General features: G+C 36.4%; 1 protein-coding gene across 4 annotated transcripts in view; it reads left to right on the top strand.

Moving 5' to 3' along the window:
- The window catches only part of LOC107673552 (neuronal growth regulator 1-like), a 133,967-nt gene that overhangs the window by 77,925 nt on the left and 36,226 nt on the right, over positions 1-19,816 (top strand). For all 4 annotated transcript variants that reach the window (XM_016467179.1, XM_016467177.1, XM_016467176.1 and 1 more), the window contains exons 5-6: positions 10,526-10,646; positions 13,720-13,868. In XM_016467179.1, the coding sequence (XP_016322665.1) occupies positions 10,526-10,646; positions 13,720-13,868 (270 nt within the window). The remainder of the gene's footprint in view (positions 1-10,525; positions 10,647-13,719; positions 13,869-19,816) is intronic.

Genomic DNA, 19,816 nt, shown 5'->3' with positions numbered 1-19,816 from the left:
TTTGAGTTGAATTACTGAAATAAATTAACTTTTCCACGACATTCTAATTTATTGAGATGCACCTGTATATATATATATATATATATATATATACTGTATATTCCAACTCATAAATTGAAAAGTAATTTAATTTTGCTCAATTCTGCATACAATTATACAATTTACCATGCCTTTTATTTCTGCAACAGCTCTTGCATTTTAAATCTACACTGTTCTAATGTGAAATTAGTTGCCATGAAGCTCAATTTATCTTGTCTGTTATGACTATATGCCACAGCGTTCTTATTTTCCTTTTCGAATGCACACCAGATGTTTAGTTTTAAGTTCCACTTTCATACAGGCGCTGCCTCTAAAGACATCAAGGAAAAGAAATATATAAATTAGTCAGATTAGTTGATGCCACATAGCTCACAGATGTTAGAATGTTTATGCAAAATGCAATTGGTAGAGCTTCGGAGAGGCAATGTAATGCCTTTGCTTCATATGTCATTTTGTCAAGACACATTTTGAGCTAATGTGTCCTGGAGCAACCACTTTGTTCTGCAAATTACATAGAAAGACATAGTCTGTTTACATTCAGATTTCACCTTCCTTTAAACCTCCCAGTGGTTTATAAAGGAATTAGTAGTCAGAGAGGGATTGGTGTTATTGTGTTGCATAAGAGGTTGATTTTCAGCTCTATAGCTGCATGAATGATTAGTAAAATACTAATCTTTAATGGATGTTAATCTTGAGCTGGATAAGGTCATGAATTTTTATGCATACATTTGTTTTGTACATTTTAAACATGATGCTTATATATAATTATATTTATATATATATATATATATTTTTTCTAAATTTTTCTACATGTTCTAAATTCTAAAATATTTTTCTAAAATAATACTTTTTTTTAGATTTATTTTTGCCGTTTTTTGCCTTTATTATGATAGGACAGTTAGGCTATCAGCACTGACACTAACATAATTCTTGAAGCAATTTGGAATTGTGTCATTTGTGTGGCATTAGCGGCAGTAAACCAAATTGCAAAAATAATGACAAGTTCCTGAACACTCCCCCTGTCTGCTATTGGTTGACCAAACAGATAGCCCCGCCCCCAAACTCACGCGATTAGTTGAAGTAATGTTGCAGTGTTCAGAATGTGCAAACAAACAGTCTCCATTCATTGCAGTTGAATTGAAAACAGCAACTGAGTCTATAGGCAATATATTTTCGGTAATGTGGCAAAACTTGTAATCATCCATGTCTCAAATAGATGTGTTTACATGGCGGTTTCCTGTTATTGTCCTAATGAGGCCAAGAGTCCACCTCTGCACACTGTGTAAACATAGTCATTGAGTAAGAGGTTATAGTGCAGCTTGAACTTCAGCTTTAATTTGAGGTTATTTAAACAATCTGAACAATGTCGCAATTACTGTTCCTTTTTCATGCATTGTTTCCATTTTAATTTGGCTGTTCAGCCAGTTGTTTTTGGCCAAGTGTGTGTTGTTGCATTTTTCATGCACAAGAAAGCTGTCAGAAAGTCGTGAGTTAATTTTAGGCATTTGCATTTCGAGTCTGTTGCTGGAGTTTCTCAACATGAGGACCAAAGACATGTCAATTCTGATAAAGCATGTTGTCATTAAGCCGAGCAGCAGGATAAACTGATCAGAGGCAAAGCAGGTATGTTCAAATCACCTGTTTGAAAAACACAGAACATGGAAAAAAGAAGTGCTTGTGATCCAAAGCATACCACCCTATTTGTGAGACATGGCTGTGTGCTATGCCCCTGGCATGTACGGCTAATTCTGTCTCCCTTGACTTTAGTGATGTGATTGCTTATTAATGTAATGTGAGCTGTAATGAAGATGAATGCTGCTAATGCAACCAAGGAGTTTTTCAGAGCCCAGTAGACGAATAGTCTTGACCAACCAAGTCATTCCCTTGCTTAATCCAATTGAGCCTGCTTTTCACTCACTGAAGAAGACAATTGAACATGCCTTTCAAATGCCCAAAACAAATTGCTGTCACTCTCTGAATGCTTGGGGATTTACTACTAAGTATGTAATAAGGTGACTTCACTTAGGGGTTTTAGTTATTGTACTAAATTCATAAAATATGTTACTTAAAATAAAATAAACGTTAAATTAAATAAAATATATATATATTTTGATTTATTTCAGCTAGTTGCCAAGGCAACATTTCTCATTTTTATTTAAATGCAATTGATTTACTAAAATAAATAAAAATTAAAAATAAATATAAAAAACTAATAAAAATTACAAAAACATATTAAAATTAGTAAAGCTTTAAAGGAGTCATATGATGCGATTTCAATTGTTCCTTTCTCTCTGGAGTGTTACAAGCTCTTGGTGCATAAAGAAGATCTGTAAAGTTGCAAAGACTAAAGTCTCAAATCCAAAGAGACTGCTTCGTCATGCCTAGAGCTGATCCGTGCTGGTCGCTGAGGAAATACATCAATGTGTTTCTTTTTTTTACAATCAATGTGTTTTTTTGAACCTTAAACCGCATAAACACATTTAATTACACCAAATACACAACATAATGTTCTTTTTCGCAACATCATATGACCCTTTTAACTAAAATGAAAAGGGAAAATATAAAAATGAAAATTGTAATAGAATCTCAATGTCAATAAAATAACACAGCATTTACGATTTTAATGTATTCTCTTACTTTTGGTTCCCTAAATGGACAGCTTGTGTATATTAAGGTTTGCCATTTCTACAAGGTTCAGCTTTTATGGAAATAAATACTCTCAAGTTAAAGCTGGCTGTTTTCTCTTTAGTCTCATGGTGATTGTAGACAGGTTATAAAAACAGTCAGTAGTTTCATTTGCACATGGCTTGTGCTGCAGTGATAAACCAACATCAAAATGGCCCTATTTGTCCCTAAATGGGCATAATTTTGAGCTGCAATGTAAGTCAAGTCAAGTCAAGTCACCTTTATTGACCATCTGATCTGGATACAGACTGGATCTGGTGGCTACGGTGACCTCGGAATAAGAGAGAAACAGACTAATATTAGCGTAGATGCCATTCTTCTAACAATGTAGCAAGTACATCGGGTGTTATGAGAAGTGTTCCCGGTTCCGGTTGACCTAATTAATGCAGCCTAAAAATCCTTTAACGGATTTGAATATTAGAAGCGTATTAGTGTGTAAGCATCAATGTTTTTTTTATTTTAGCTTCATGTGTAGTTTGTAACATCTCCATATGCATTTTCTAATATTAGCATAATGCATTTGTATATATTACATTGCAATTTCTATTCACTGTGCATTTTTTTCTCTTTCATAGCTATTATTGCCTGAACATTATATATTTAAAAAGTCAAGGCTTCATCGGGATTGTCCTGATTTGTATTCACCTTATTTGTGGTATTTGTAAATGCAATTAAAGACTTTATGCTGTTACTGGCTTGACATTTTACTCTAATGATTATATCCATGCACGGACATATGCATTTATGATTTGACATATTCGTATCACTGAAAGAATTTTCAACTTGTACAGCTGTATTCATTGGGTTATGCAGTACATTGCAGCCAACCAAGCATATGTTAAAAGCACGGCCCGATTTTATGGAACATTGAGATTTATCAGAGAAGAAATGCACTGTTACTTGGCACAGACCGATAGTGACCCATCATTTCTGTGTGATTTGAAGTTTGACTGAAATTGTGGAATGCTTTCCAGTTAGGAAATGGCAAATGTAGATTTGTGAAAATTCCTGAGCTATGTAAAGCAATGAAAGGGCCTCTTTGTCTGCAAGACTGGATAAGAAGGATATGGGGGAGGCCTCTGGATGGCATTCAGTATAATTTTACTTCAGTAGAAACCTAGCATTAAAAAACTAGCCAGAAGAAGTCAATCTTAACAGTTGTCCAGGGCTTACAATAGGCTTTTGAAATCAATGAATGTCATTACCTCTGTTCCTGTTGCCTACATAGGCAGCAATTGATTTCAATTAGGTTGCTGTTAAGATGTTGCTAAGCTAACGGCACAACTCTATAATAAGCATAAAACACAAATTTTGAGTAATAATCTATAGTGTTTTAATTTGTATAATGTGCTGTTTATACTGTAAAAAAAAGTGAAGTTGTAAATAAAACAGATTATTGAAAGCCTATGTTTTACAAGGAAATATATTCAATCTTTCTACTTTAAAATTTCATGTTTAATCTTGGCGCTCTTTTTTTCCCATCACATAATTTATTAATCGTCCTAAATTGGATATCATTTGAAAGCTTAAACAGTAAAAATTAATCCTGTGAAAACCATTTTGAAATCAGACATTGTCTTAAAATATAAATGCTATTTTAAATCGTTTAGCGAGCTTCTCCCCCAGGTGTCAAGTATCATATAACAAAATGTATTAACCAAAACTTTTTCTAATCTGGACAAAACACATGTAATTGAAAAGGTCTGAGTCTCAAGGTTTTCAAAGTTTTGTTATTTTATTCCAAAGTTCTATGTTTGACTATTTTGTGATAGAATTAATATTATGACAGACATTTAAACATTTGTGACAGGAAAATGCATGAAAAAAACAAAGTAAATCACAGGAACCTAAATTTTTGTGATATCAACTTCAAATTTGGAACATAACTTAGTTAGACAAATGGTTTTGATTTTAAGGCAATTTTATATTCCAAAATATTTTTAACATTTTTATTTGTTTGTTTGTTTATTTATTTATTTTAGTTAAGAGGTTAATTCAGTGTGTTACTTGCTGATCCTTTGTAATTACTTTTTGTAAATGTTGTAAATTACTTTTTGTTTTCTGTATAGTTCTCAATAGCCACAAACTAAAGGTCTGTCTTTAGTGTTGTACTAGCATGCACTGGACACACATATTTCTTTGTTCTTCACCACTTGCTGTGATGTGAATGTCGGTTTTGAAACCAGAAATTAAAAGTAATGAAAGGCCTCACTGATTGAACCACTCGCCCCCCCCAAAACTGCAAACTATGTACCTCTGACGCACATACTAACGGAAGACCGTAATGCATTTCTATAAATGACACTATGAATTATGCCCCTTTGATATTATAAGGCATCACAGACAAATAACGGCTTGTCTGGAGTGCCCATCTTCACCGCACAGTACAATATGGCTCCTATTTTTCAGCATGATAGGCTAAAAGCCAATTTGTCTATTTACATAGATTTGTGACACTGTGGTTAATGATTTCATTCAACTCAATACTTTTCTCCACAGTGCATATTCTCCGTGGGACATACAAAGCCTGTGTTCCTTTAGCATGAGTGTTATTTATAAGGATTGGATGTGTTAGAGAAAGAACATGATGTTATTCTTGAATTTTAAATGGAAAACTTAATGAATTAATAAATCTTGGCTGCTAAACCCAGTGCTGGAGAACAGAATAGGACAATGAGGTGGAGACAGCATTTGAAGCAGTCTCTCTGTTTATAAGCTGATAAGTCATGGACTGATGAGTCCATTCCTTAATTGTGAAGAAAACTCATTTTAGCCTCTGGCTGAAGAGGTGGGTTATTAATTGATCTTGTAATTAAAATAACATGTTATACTTGTTGGAAGGATAAAGGTGCAAGACTGTATAAATCATCCCTTCCTCCATAGTGTCATGTGATAAATTAATTATTGTGGGTTGGGAGATGTGCCAGTTAGTCATTCTGTACATCCAACCGACACCAATATCAGCAAACTTTAAAGTCAGACATGCTGTGATGTTATGAAACTTATTAAGAGGAAAAATAATAAACTGGATTAGCATGCAGTTTCAGTTCAACCCACTAACCTCTGGCTTCAGTGTGATAATAGAAAATCCTATTTAACTTGATTGAACTGGGGCTCCTATTCAGTTTTTTTCCCTTGAAAGATCAGGTTATACCATGCCTAGATTTATCCCAACAATAAAAATATAATTCAGTAGCAGTCTATTTTGAATTAGTCAACCTGCGTTTTTGTACGTGTCAAATCTGTGCATGAAAGACGAATCACAAAGGCACCGAACCCTAGGGAACCTTGTTTGGCATATATTGACGTATTCACCGATTTGCGAGGTGCTGTGTTCACAGGTATTCTAAAACATAATCTCTGCCTTGTCATTTTAATTTGCGTTTGTGATCAAGCCGCAACTGGCAAATTTGACAAACGGTAAGCCCCGCAGCATCCATTTTTCATGCCAAATTTGCTATTTTCAGTCCCTCCCATCTGGTATGAGTTTAGAAACTCACCAATGATTTACAGTTGCACTCTTTTGTTATGAGGCCTGTAAATGACTGGGATTGTAGGGCTTTCGTGGTTTTTACACCATGATTCTGCATTAGCCTGTGCTGATGTGATTGCTATAATGAGAATTCCTTAAAAGACTAATGTAATTGAATCTTAGAAGCCGTGTATATGGGTTTAATAGGGATTTTTTTCTTCATGATTCATTGTGTGGATTATTACACTAGGATTTGTGCTCTCTGAACACAAATATTTAAGAGCATAGTTCACCCAAAAATGAATATACTGTCATCGTTGTACTGATAGCTTTGTTGTGATTGATGACGGAATTTTCATTTTTGGGTGAACCGTCCCTTTAATTCTTGATTATAATCGCCTTTATTTACAGTATTATAAACTGCACTTTGCAGATGGTTTTTGTTGTGTATGCTCTGCTGATTCTTGTTATGAAAACTACAAATGGATTTTATTCTAAATCAGTCAGGTGAGAATTTTCTGATTTGGCACATCAGTTCTGAAGCTTTATTTAATTTTTTTATTTTTTAAGCCAATTTTTTTTTTTTTTTAAGATGTATCCAAAGACTAGCTGATACATTAATTTCCATTCTGCTTTAAAATATATTTTGATGTTTAAAATTGGATGACTTGCATGAATTCTGTCCCTCCGGACCCTTTATCACTGCAGTATATGTGCTCAAACGATTTTAATTAATGTGAAAAGTTGTGGTTGCAGTTGTGGCTAATGCTTTGTTTTCCTCCCTGGGTAGTTCTCGCTAATGCAGCTTTATAATGAACTGGATCATCCCTCAGTGAGGACAGATGCAGTGGTGTGTTAGATAGGAGAAGTTAGCTGTGTGGATATATATCAGAGCCAGCTTCTCTTGTGCTATTAGGCATCCTGCCAAGGCATGCCAATAGCTTACAATACAGCACAAATCTCAGTGATGAATGACACAGACAGATACATACCATATCTCACCCTCAGCAGATTTCAGCCGCTCTCAAATCTCTTGTTTTTATGTGCAAAACACATAAGCTGCATTAACTTGAAATCCACTTGTGTAACCTCCAATATGGAGGTGTTTTTGCAGATTTGAAGCATGTACACACATACAACAGACGCATAGATGTTTCTAGTAAATGCACCCTTGGATTCTCTCACGTTGGCTCTTTATGCCGAGAATTTTCTGGTTCTGCCTCTCAATGCCATATTATAGCATCCAAATCCATTTAAAGTAAGCTCACACTGATTAACGGGCCAGAGAAGGTGTGAAATATTTCGACTGCATCCCAACTGAAATGTCAGGTAGTGTGGCAAATGTTTGAAGTGAACGGGGCTAGAGATTCCGTTTTCTGTCAAAGGCTGAACTTGGCATCACAAATCCAGATGCTTTCATATCACCTGACACCTGATTTGAATTGCTAGAATCTTTTTCACTGCAAAAACTGACCGTTCTAAATATGCGTTTGCATGTATTTTAAATGGCTTTTGACACCTGATGTCAAGTTATAGAGCATGATTGTAAATGAAGAATATATTGATTATTTGAATCATCAGCATGGAGATCTGTGTATAATTGAATTCCATTGTCATCTCGGTGCATAAACATGTTATGGTGTGTGGATCCTGTGTGTCCTGTGTCCTTTAGTCGACATCGAATCAAAATTTATCTTATTTACTTTCTTTTATTTATTATACTTACATTATATTCATTTATAATTATATTTTGTGTCTTGTAATTCAATACAGTTCTCATTACGTTTTATACATACATACATACATACTGTATGTACATTACTGATCAAAAGTTTGGAATAATTTTGTTTTAGTAATATAGTTCATATAGTTTCATGAATATCTTAATATACTATATTTGAATATACTAAATATATATATATATATACACAATTAATATTTTATAGTTTTTTCATGTTTTCAAATTAATTCTTATGTTTATCAAAGCTGCATTTATTTTATGAAAATACATTATTATTATATTGTAAGCCATTTTCTATTTAAATATATAAAAAAAGTATTTCTGTAATTATTCCTGTGGTGGCAAAGCTGAATTTTCAGCAGTTATTACTCTAGTCTTCAGTGTCATATGATTAGGTGCTCAATAAACTTTTCTTATTTTTTTGTTTTTGTGGTATTCGTGATCTAGCATTCAAAAGTTTGAGGTTAGTAGGATTAAAGTGTGGGGGGTAATAAAAATAATAATGTTTATTCAGCAAGGATGCATTACATTGATCAAGAGTGAAAATAAAGACATTCACATTGTTACTTATATTATTTGCAAAAATCATGGAATTCCTGGGTTTCCACAAAAAAATGTGAAGCAGCATACCTGTTTTTAAACATTAAAAATGAGAATTTGTAATTATTTATATCACGTGCCCATTTTCACAGTCTAACCTCATTTGTTCCTATTTTCTCATGTTTCACTCATACATCAGATTACTGCAGTAAAATGGGTTGATTTTAAATTCTCTGCACTCTCAGCCTTGTCCTTTCTGCACCCATATGTTATAGGCTCAGCAGTCATTTGTCCTCGCCTTTGTCATCAGCAATGTGTTCCTTTAATCTCTTATGTTATGTTATCCTTAAATCTTATGCTAGCCTGCTTCTGTGATGCTCAGGTTATGTAATGCTCCCTAGGCATTTTCATGGGTTGATGCCTGTACTGTAAATGCATGATCCAGCCAAAGCAGAAGATTCATCCGTTGCCATCTTTTTTGGATCAGACAGACTTCTCTTCCAACATATGCCAAAACTCTGCATTCAAGCTGCGTTGATGTGTCACACTGCTATTTTCATTCCTTCCCAGGAGATTGTGCAGTGAAGAAATGATGAGCAGCGCAATATCACAGAACTAAATTTCTCAACACAGTGATTACAATGATGGATATCCATATTCTTTATGCACGGTTCTCACAGCCTTGGAAAACATTTTGATTTCTAGGAGTAAAAAGAGTCATGGAAATTTCTTTAGTGAAGATAATTATTATTTCAGTCAAGTGATTGGTACCTGACATGCAGATGGTAATCCATGTAGCAATCTAGCAAATACTGTATACGGTTTTTTTTCTTATCTCAGTGAATGTTTCTGCTTCAAATTCAGAAAAACAGTGAGATTTTCTTTTCCTCACACTTACTGTTAGATGCTTTGAATTTCAAATGCTGCAAATTAGTTTTCCAGATATGAGAAATGAGAGAAACTCTCACTTCCGTGTACAATGTGGGGAAGCGCATGCCTTCACATTTGTTAATGCTGTAACATATCTATGTGACATAACTACGGAGCCCAAAGTCTGAGAACATCATACTTAAAAATCCATGTTACTGTTCTCACCACAATGGTGGAAATTTCTTTTCAGCCCTCAGATAACATGAAACATTACGTCGAAGGCCTGGAGAACTTCATACCTTCAACACTGGGGTTATAGAAGAGAACGTCAAAAATTCAATCAGGAAAAAATAGTCTGAACACAGACCTCAATAACTTGCAGGTGATTTTCAAAGAACGATTTGCCTGGAATATAAATGTCCCCCACTCAAATTCAGACATAGCAAGTAATTTAACGCCAGCTCGAAAGACAAATGGATCACCTGCTTGAAGGGAGTTATTTTCAGATTTTTTTAATTTTTTTATATTGTGTTCAACTTAGTATTTTGTACATGCCTGCTTTATTTGTGTGTATATTAAGTACGGTGTTATTTCTTTTATAGCCTTTTTCTATATGTCATTTTGTATTTGAAAGCATGCCATTCTAGTAGCTTACTCTGTTTACTCCTGCTATAAGAAATAATATACAGTGAAGATTTATGTATGATAAACATTTCTTTTTTCCCATCGAGAGAGGATTGTTGCTTCTTGACGAGCTGGAAAATGAAAATTCAGCCTGTAGTTAAAGCTCTCTCACTGACACCGCTAGAGAGATTTACACTGCATTTGTGAACATGAAAGGGTCCTCATTTTACATGCACATATTCAGAGAACCTTCCTCAGTTCCTCAGCCTTTGAACAGCTATTAAACAATTTATCACTGAGCAGTTCATTTCATTTCTCCAACCCTTGGGACGAATAGTATTTCTCAGCGTTGCACCCATAAGACTTACACGTGTTGACCACTCTGAATCTTGTTGCTAATTCATTTCTGCCTCATTCACACAACTGTAAATGAAAACTTTGCGTTTTAGAAGGATCTTCCCTCTCCGGCTCGGGGGGTTAGTTTATTTGAGTTAGCTTGTTACGTGTGTTCACTCTTTCCCTAAATCATGTTGGTTTTTATTTTCTTTCTGTAGTTCCTCCAGCAATCCATGAGATGAGAAGTCACGGGGTCCGACCCGGTCAGATTGCCCTGCTGAGATGTGAGGCAGCAGCTGTCCCCTCTCCAGCCTTTGAGTGGTACAAGGGAGAGAAAAGGTAAAACCAAGAGTGATAAATGATTAAAGCCTTCATTTCATTAGCTTAGCTGTACAGTGATCATTTATCATACATTATGCACGTTAAGTGAGTTTATTTGCGATTCAGAATGCTCACCACAGAGAAGGTTAACGTCAGTCGAGGACGCTTTTTGTGGCAAGTGTGCTTGTGTAAAAGAAATGCAATATTTTGATCAGTATTCATTTGCAGTCACTGCCTTTGTTGAATCCACTGAATAATTACAATACAATCAAACTGTACGGCAGTTTTTGAGAATTTCGCCTAAGGTTTAATCGCTGAACGTTGATCTAAAGCTGTATTACAGTCTTTAGTAGTATTAGTTTAATAGCTATGGATCTGCAGCTTATCAAATATTACAAAGTGTCTTATTAAAGAGTCTTCATTTTGAAAGATAGTGATTCTTGGCACAGCATAAGCTCATGAAAATCACTTTTGCAACTTCACCGTCATTTTTAACTTTTAATTAAAGACAAGTCATACACTTCTTTCTAAAACTTTCTAAAAGAGCTCTGAAGCAAACTGTACCATTTGAGTCATTTGAGCAACACAAAAAGATGTCTTAATTGATCAGTCAGCATTATGTATAATTTTAAGCATTGGTTTGAACACATTATGTTTTTGGGGGAGGGGCGAAATTCATTTTTAGTTCCCAAAAAGTGCTAAAATGGTGATTTTCTAGAAGGAAAGACTAGTGTTTGCAAGACAAGAAAGAGTTTTAGGGCTGCTTCGGTTGTGTGGCAATGAAATGTCAAATCAGATCCATTTTTAACTCGTTTTAATAAATGAAACGACAATTTTAATTGTCATGGCACTCAGTACGCTTCTAGTTTTCTGTCAGCTGTGTACAAGTATCAGCACATAATGTGGCTTTCACTCTTTGCAGTGTAAAGTTGGCTGCAGATGGTTAAGTAGATGTAAGAGAGATAAGACCAATCACAATTCAATATGCAAATTAATGCAAGAAAGAATGCCAATATGCAAATATTCATCACTGTCAACACAATAAAAAACACTGGCTCACTGCTAGTTCTTCCAATTTTTTGACAACATTTCGACCCCTTTCTGGGGATGTCAGTGTTTTTAGGGTTTTTTTGTTATTTTCTGTGAACATTCATTTGTGGCTGTGCACCAGAATTTTTTTTCTAGATGTGTATATTTTATTTTTAGGTTTCTACTTTTCCAATACCAAACCTTCTTTCACTATGTCAGATAGTGGTTTTTTTTTATATATAGATAGAGATTTTTATTTATAAAAGTATTTATAAAATTTTATAAAAACTAAAAATAGAGAGCACACTTATTACCTACGGACTTATTTCTAGCTCTAGAATAAATAAAAAACTGTTAACAGCATTTGATTATGTTTAAAAACAGCCAAATTAATTAAATGTTATGGAATGTGATAAAAAAAGAAAATAAATCAGAGGTATACTCAAGTCTACTTCTAAATGCACCATTTTTATACAGTTACATTAAAGTTGAAATAGTACAAACCTGTGTATGTTAGGAGGATCTATCTTACTATCTTAACTCTGCATTTTAATTGTATGTTTGTATAACCTTATCACTAGTAAAGAGCATTCCAAGTCTTCACACCAATCAGCATTGACTCAAATGGTGGTTTTTGAATTTAAATACCAAATTACCCCATTACCCGTCATTTACTCACTCTTGCTGAGTACGATCTGAATCAGCAGTTCACACTGTGCTAATTGTAATTATAGGCTTCACTCAATTTATTCAAATTGCAAAGGAGGCTCATTGGCATTGGGTCTGTACTCTGCTTAATCTAAGGCTTTACATTGAGCATTGTTGCTAAACTGTATGTTTTACTGTATTTGTCTGAATGTGCCGACTCAATGCTGAACTAACAGCAGGAAACAATAGAAACCAACAGGAATGATGCAGAATCGTGAACTAGTTTTGTTTTTAAAAAATAAAATAATCATGAAAAATTATAATAATGTATTTCTTGAGCTAAATATATGTAAATTTTTGTAAATCTAAAGATAGCTGGGTTTCCAAATTAGATACTTTTGCAATGGAAAGCACTTGTTAAATTGCGACTCCCAAAAACATTGTTCTGTTTTCCAGTTGCTTGCTAATAACAGAGGCTGAACAGAATGTTATAATGTATAAGCAAGGTGATTCTGAATAGATTATGTAAATATTTTTGTGTATAATGGACTATAACACTCAGATACAGTGGTAGCAGTGGTCTTTTTTTTTTAAGAAAAGTTTTTGTTCTTATTTAAGCAAATGTCAGCAGGAGACAAGCTACTTGAGAGTTAGGGGACAAAAGGTCAGAACATTGCTTTACCTGTGAGAGTAACACGTATGACCCAAGTCAGGACTCTCGAGCAACTGCAGCTGAACCTTTGACCTTGACACAGCTATAAGCCATGTGCAAATTTTTCTGCTTCTGATTTTCCCTTTAGCTATTCCGTCAGGACCAGGGACAATTGTCATTTTTTACATTTTCCTTCATAACTCACATACTACCATATATCTACCTGCCATCTTTTGGTGTAAGAAACATTAATATGTGTCCAAAACATTATGTACCATTCTTAGATGAAGAAAGAAATCAGTGACTGACTTTTCAGCAGCCATTACTCCAGTCTTTAGTGTCACATGATCCTTCAAAAATCATACAAATAAGTTTATTTGGTGCTCAAGAAACGTTTATTTTTATTATTATCGATGTTGAAAATTTTGTGGAAACTGATACATTTTTTTCCAAATCTTTCATAAATCTTTTATAACTATGTAAAAGTAATGCATACTGTACTTGCTGAATAAAAGTAGTGAAAAATATTCAGACATTTGAAAAATATTCTGTGTTTTGCACCTTTCAGTCATTTTTTCCAGTTTACGTCAATAGTGTGACCAAATAAATTTTTAAAAGTACTAGTATTCCATGTAGCCTGTCTGCATGTATAAATGAGAAGTGCTGCTAAAAATACTTTTTGCTGGATGGATTTATAGCATGCCACACTACAGCAGGTGTCATTGCTTGACGTGTCATGTCAACTCATGGTCCTATTTTCAGGATTAACATGGGCCAAGGAATAGACATCAAGAACCTCAGCTCCAGATCAGTTCTCACAGTGAAGAACATGACACAGGATCGCTATGGCAACTACACCTGTGTGGCCGTCAACAGGTTGGGAACAGCCAACGCCAGTGTGCCTCTGATTCGTAAGTAACAAGCATTACTCTCCCCTGGCTAACTCGTATTGTGCTGGTACAGTAGTTGCTTTTTCACATATGCTGTTACAGTCGTCGCAGAGCTCCTCGGAGAAAACGCAGTGTTTTCCCCCATCTTCAATGCATATGTTGCAGAGGAAATGAGAGAAGATGCTACTCAAATAGGTCATTGTTTTGGAGCCTGAAGTTTTCTGTGAAGCATTTTCAAAGAGCTCTTAAAATGAGATGCAATTTCTTTGAGCAGTCTGTTTGAAGTGCTTAGTGTTTTTCTGATTCACTGGCCGCTGAGTCAATAATAAAAGTATGTGGGCTAACAAGATAAACAAATGAAAACAACATCAACAACAATAAAAAAAAAAATAGTGATAGTCTTAAAAGTGGCAGATGGAAAAGTTGAGTTCCCTGCTTTTAAATGAAGCATATCAAAGGCCCAGCTGAGATTAAAAATTCCAGTATCTTTCACATTCTACTGAAGACCGACAGTCTGTGATGCGAGAAACCCAGAATAGACCAGAAAGCTGCATCTTCTCCTCCCACCAGAGTTCCTTCGTACCTCTTATTTTCATCATCGCTAATGAAAAGGAAACCTACCCTACTGTGCTCCTAATGAGAAATGGCAAGCAATTCCTCCACAACACACACATCTCCACATCTGTAGAGATTGCAAATGCAAGAGCTGATCATCGTTGCCTGGGACTAAATTGCTGTTATAATATTGGTCAATAAGTATTGATGAAGCAAAGGTGGATTCAGGGACACATTAATATTTAATGGAGGACCTCAACCTCAGAGACAAGGTGTGGAGTACTAATGAAAGTGCAGTGTTTGATTTTCTCCTCAGCATGGAGAAACCTATCATTTCGCTCTATTTTTAGCCCGCGTATGATTTCCGCCCTCATATTTTATACCTTGTATTGATTGAAAGTGTTTCTTAGATTATTCCCTCGCATTTGTTTTGTTGACTCTTCATCCCAGACATACAGTATCCCCAGCCAAATGCTGTAGACGCAGAATTAAGTACTTTCCCCCTATGGAACCAACCTTGGTCATTTATTGTACTGTACGTCCGACAGCATCAAGGTGATTGAGTCTACAAAGGGTATTTAGCATAGTGACATGCTCTTTAATGGCATGAGCTTCCATTAAAGGTCTTCTGTGACAAGGTTGAATGTAAACGGTGGGAAAAGCCATTATTCTATATTTGAATGTCAAGATTCAGTGTTTTTGGACAAAAGGGGGATTTGAAACATTTTTTCATCCAAAACCAAAAATTTGGGCATCATTTATGGCACTTTTCCACTGCATGGTACGACTCGGCTCGGCACGGCTCAGTACGGCACGGCACGGCTCGGCTCGGCACGGTTTGCGTTTTCACTGCAGTTTAGTATCGCTTTGGAGTGGGCGGGATTATTCACATGTCGTTATAGTTGCGCCTCCTCTACTGCCACGACTCCTAAAAAAAACGTTTTCATTCCGCGTCGCCATCAAGCTCTAGCTGGATCCGCTCCTCTGCTATCAACGAGAGGAACGTCTGTACTTCCGCAACAGACAACGAAACTTTTTGGTTGTTAAAAAAAGGTGCGCTCATTCAAAACAGTTGCATTCGATCCTTCGCTGGCTGTGCTGATTTAAATCTAGCGGTTCTTTTGTGTCTACGCAGGTAGAGACGATTCTTTCTGGCCAATCAGTGATCAGCAGAGTTTACACGTCACGTTTTGGTAACGGTACGGTTCACTTGGAACCTCAACCGAGGTGGTACTAAAAAATGTACCAGGTACCAGGTACTGTACCCAGTGGAAAACCCCCCAAAAGTGAACCGTACTGAGCCGTACCGTGCCGTACCATGCAGTGGAAAAGCGCCATTATTCACCTCATGTCGTTTCAAACCTGTATGCATTTCTTTATCCTGTGGAACACAAGAAGATATTTGGATCCAATGTTGTTTTGGACCCCACTAACTTTCTTTGTATGTACAAAACACTTAAACATGCTTCAGAATGTCTTCTTTTGTGTTCCACTGAAGAAATATGTTTGGAACAATATGAGGATGTGTAAATATTGACAGAATTTTCAATTTTTTGGTAAGCTATGCCCAAAATGAACCCTCAAAACAGGAGTTTTTAGTGTCGTTATCTATATTGGCCCAGTATTACCACTAAAAGAGAGCTGGCGCACGAGTCTAAACTCCATTAGGTCCTCATTGGCCTGAATATTTTATTCCTCATTGTTTTATGCTTCACATAAAGTACATTTTTGAATGTAATTCTTAACAGCAGAATTAGAATGTTAACTGACATTATGCTTAAGAGATTACATTTTCATTAAGAAAAAGTGCACTTTCATGAAACGTTGGCGTTGGCATGCACTCTTGTTAATGACGTTACAGTCAGATACACTCAGAGATCGAACCACATGTTTAAAAGTGCTTTATTTAAGCTTTACTAATTGCCAAATGACCTCAATATAGCTAATGGCCTTGGTTGCAATAGTCAACGACAGATTCAGATAAAAAAATGCATGTCAAAGCAACACACTGTCGCTCTTTGTTTTTCTCAATGGGAATTCATTAGTGTGAAAGATATTAACTCTCAAGAATGAGTTTACCACTACTAGTCATTGACTATAATGAAAATAATCTCACAGAATGCTGATTTTTAGTGCATACAGCTGGGGCAAATGGTTGCGTAAATTGACAAACAACCACAAATTTCTCAGCATCATACAATGCTGTCACAATAATGTAGTTGTACTTTATTTCATTTGATATATTTTCTTCAGCGAGCACACATTTCCAAACGTGACAAACGGTTTTGTGAGGTAACAAATGTCTGGCAGTTAGTGTGTCTCCTTTGTTTAATTTCTAAAAGCTTCCTGACCATTGTCTCTGAACACCAGTTCACTGAACAGGCTCTTTTTGAAGACGAAAATCTGCAGGCATTGGGTGCTGAAGGTGATCAATTTAACACATGGATGTTTTTTAAAGTCCTTTTAATGTTGTATTGAGAAAAATGGGTGATGCGTTGCACATGTGGTACAAATTAGAGTGACTTGACATTTACGTGGCTCTTTCTCCATTACTCACTGTCATCACATTTGATTGGACTTTTGGCCCTTTTTGCACCTGGCATTAAAGTGCGTTTTCGGTGATCGGATCACAATCAGATAGCCTTAAACCACAGGGCACATTGTGATCGGATCACTGAAACCACATTCAAATATGGTTAGGGACAGTTGTTTGAGGTTGTTTTGTGACTTCGGGGAAGTCGTGGCCTAATGGTTAGAGAGTCGGACTCGTAACCTAAAGGTTGCGGGTTCGAGTCTCGTACCGGCAGGGATTGTAGGTGGGGGGAGTGAATGTACAGCGCTCTCTTCCACCTTCAATACCACGACTGAGGTGCCCTTGAGCAAGGCCCTGAACCCCCAACTGCTCCCCGGGCGCCGCAGCATAAAAATGGCTGCCTACTGCTCCGGGTGTGTGTTCACGGTGTGTGTGTGTGTTCACTGCTGTGTGTGTGCACTTAGGATGGGTTAAATGCAGAGCACTAATTCCGAGTATGGGTAACCATACTTGGCCACATGTCACTTCACTAATCACTAATTGTTTTTAATATAACAATATCTTATCTCAAGAACTTCTGTGGCAAAAGCTCTTTTTGGCTTACCAGGCACCTGTGTTGTGGTTTGCTGTCTTTTTTATTCTGTTTTACACTGTGGTTTTAGGACCTGGTCACCCAATTTAATGAACAATGTCCCATGAATTGTTCCACTGCACTACACTTGAAATCTCTCATTTCTCTCCTCAAATCCTCACTCTCGTCTCTCTCCCGGTGTGTTTTCGCGTGGGCGCGTTAAAACTTTATTTTCCACCCTTTTCTTCACTTCTAATCCCTATTAGCATCCTTTACTGTGGGAATGTTTCTAAAGCAGCCAAACGCAATAGACCAAATGGCTTATTTTAATCTGCGAGCATTTTGAATTATCCGTGTTTTACAAATTCGGTGAACGATGGAAATTTTTTGGTTAACGCAAACTCTGATGTAAGCTCCAAGTGTAAAGGGGGCCAACATGTCCTTTCATTTTCATTCATGAGGGTTAATCTAGATAGACAACTGATACTTATCTTTGAGTTTGCTGTTTGCTTTGCTTTGTTTTCAGATTATTGCTCTAAAAAGTGTGCATGTGAGGATTTTCACGTTATGCATATTGCTAATTGCAGCACATTTTTATAGAAACAGTGAAATCTAAATGTGTTAACACCCTAGCTTTCTCTTTTTATGTCTTGCATAGCATAAACAAGTTTGTATGTGTGAGGAGGTAAATGTGTCTCGCATGTTGTAGCAAGGTAGCCTACATCGTGAACCTGCTGTTTTCCGTATCTGGCGTGTTTTCCTGTCTGAGATTTTCTGCAACTCTTTCTTCTACATTTTGCTGTCCTGACTGTAAAGCGCAACGCTGAGGAGCAACAAGATTTTGTTGTCCTTAATTGACAGATTTCGTCTGCTCTGTAATCCAAGCTATTTTTCCCCCCTCATTTTCGCTTATAGCACAGTGTAGGCTTTGCCGAATAATCTCCTCCAACCTGTCATTGGAGTATGACTAAAACAGACTAGAAACACTCATAGCCCGAAGAAGCTTTCAGCCTCCCTTGATAAAGCCTCCACATCTTCTGCAGGCACCAGCTAATGGAAGCCTTGTTCATTTGCCATGCCTATCAATCATAACCTCAGTGTCATCTTTTCATATCTTGCCGTTTCTTCTTGTCCTGGTTTTTCTTTACCGCTCTTACTGAGTTGTGCCGGATGTTGTTGTCGTGGTTACCATACTGTGACCCTGTCTGAATCACAGGGTGGAGGCATATAAGAAGGGATGAAATGGAAGGTGAACTAGAACAGAAGATATGGTGTCAATTTATTCTCATGAATATCGTTTTTCTCCAGGCTGGGAAACTCATGCATTCATCTTGCCGTTCAGTCAGCCCTCCTGATCCTATTCTTATTTCCCCATCAATCATATATCAGGTTGCCTTCCCCCCAAGCACCTCTACTTGCACTGTAAAGAACTGCCAAATACAGACTGTGCGCAATTTATGCTGATACATTTAAGTGCTGTGTTAAGTGCCCATGGATTATGAATCCGATTGGCTGGTATATGCGCTATGATTTTCCAGTTTTCCAAACACAATTCAAACAAACTTCCAGATAAATTAATGTAGTCTTGCATAGCCATGTAAAATCTGGTCTACATTGCAACTAATCTGGAGAACAGCCAATATAGATGTATGACTGGCATTTAAAGAGACTAACCACGTTCTGTTTCTTTCAGCGTTCACCATTGTTCGCGTCAGTCTTCGCAATAGCTAAAAAAATTAAACAAAAAAGCTAAAAATGGATGTAAATAATGCGATCAGCCTAGCCAAATATAATAAGCAATGATTATTTCACAGACATGCCTATACAGTTATACTCATGGATATCAAGTTTACTTGCTTCTAAGTGCCTCAAACAAAACTCTGGAATATCTTTCAAATTTGATGCCAGTGACTTTGCAAACTTCTGCAAATCCGGTGATTTGATCTTACTGAAAAGCGCTTATTGTATCAGGCCTGTAAACTCGACTTTGTGCCCTTAGTCCCAAAAGCTGCATAAAACCAGCCAATCACATTAGAGCTTGCCAGACTGAGAAAGTGCTTTCCAGCTTTTTGTGCTTATGCATCAGACAGTCGGCGAAACGAAGTGGTCTGTGGACATGTCATCTGAGGCTGAGATTGTGAATGCTATTACATTAACCCATTTCGTTGCTGTTCTTTTGATGCACATACTATATGAGAGATTGGTATTATACTGCATTTTCTTGTTGAGGTTGCATTTTGTTGTCTTCATTTGCAGTGGTTTTGAAGCTCTAATCAAATTCAGTCCAGCGCTGAAAAGGACAGCCGAACA

Source organism: Sinocyclocheilus anshuiensis, unplaced genomic scaffold (assembly GCF_001515605.1).
Source record: "Sinocyclocheilus anshuiensis isolate Anshui unplaced genomic scaffold, SAMN03320099.WGS_v1.1 scaffold44, whole genome shotgun sequence".
NCBI classification, from domain to species: Eukaryota; Metazoa; Chordata; class Actinopteri; order Cypriniformes; family Cyprinidae; genus Sinocyclocheilus; species Sinocyclocheilus anshuiensis.
The sequence above is the reverse complement of the archived record's forward strand: the minus strand, read 5'-3'. Positions and strand labels throughout refer to the sequence as shown.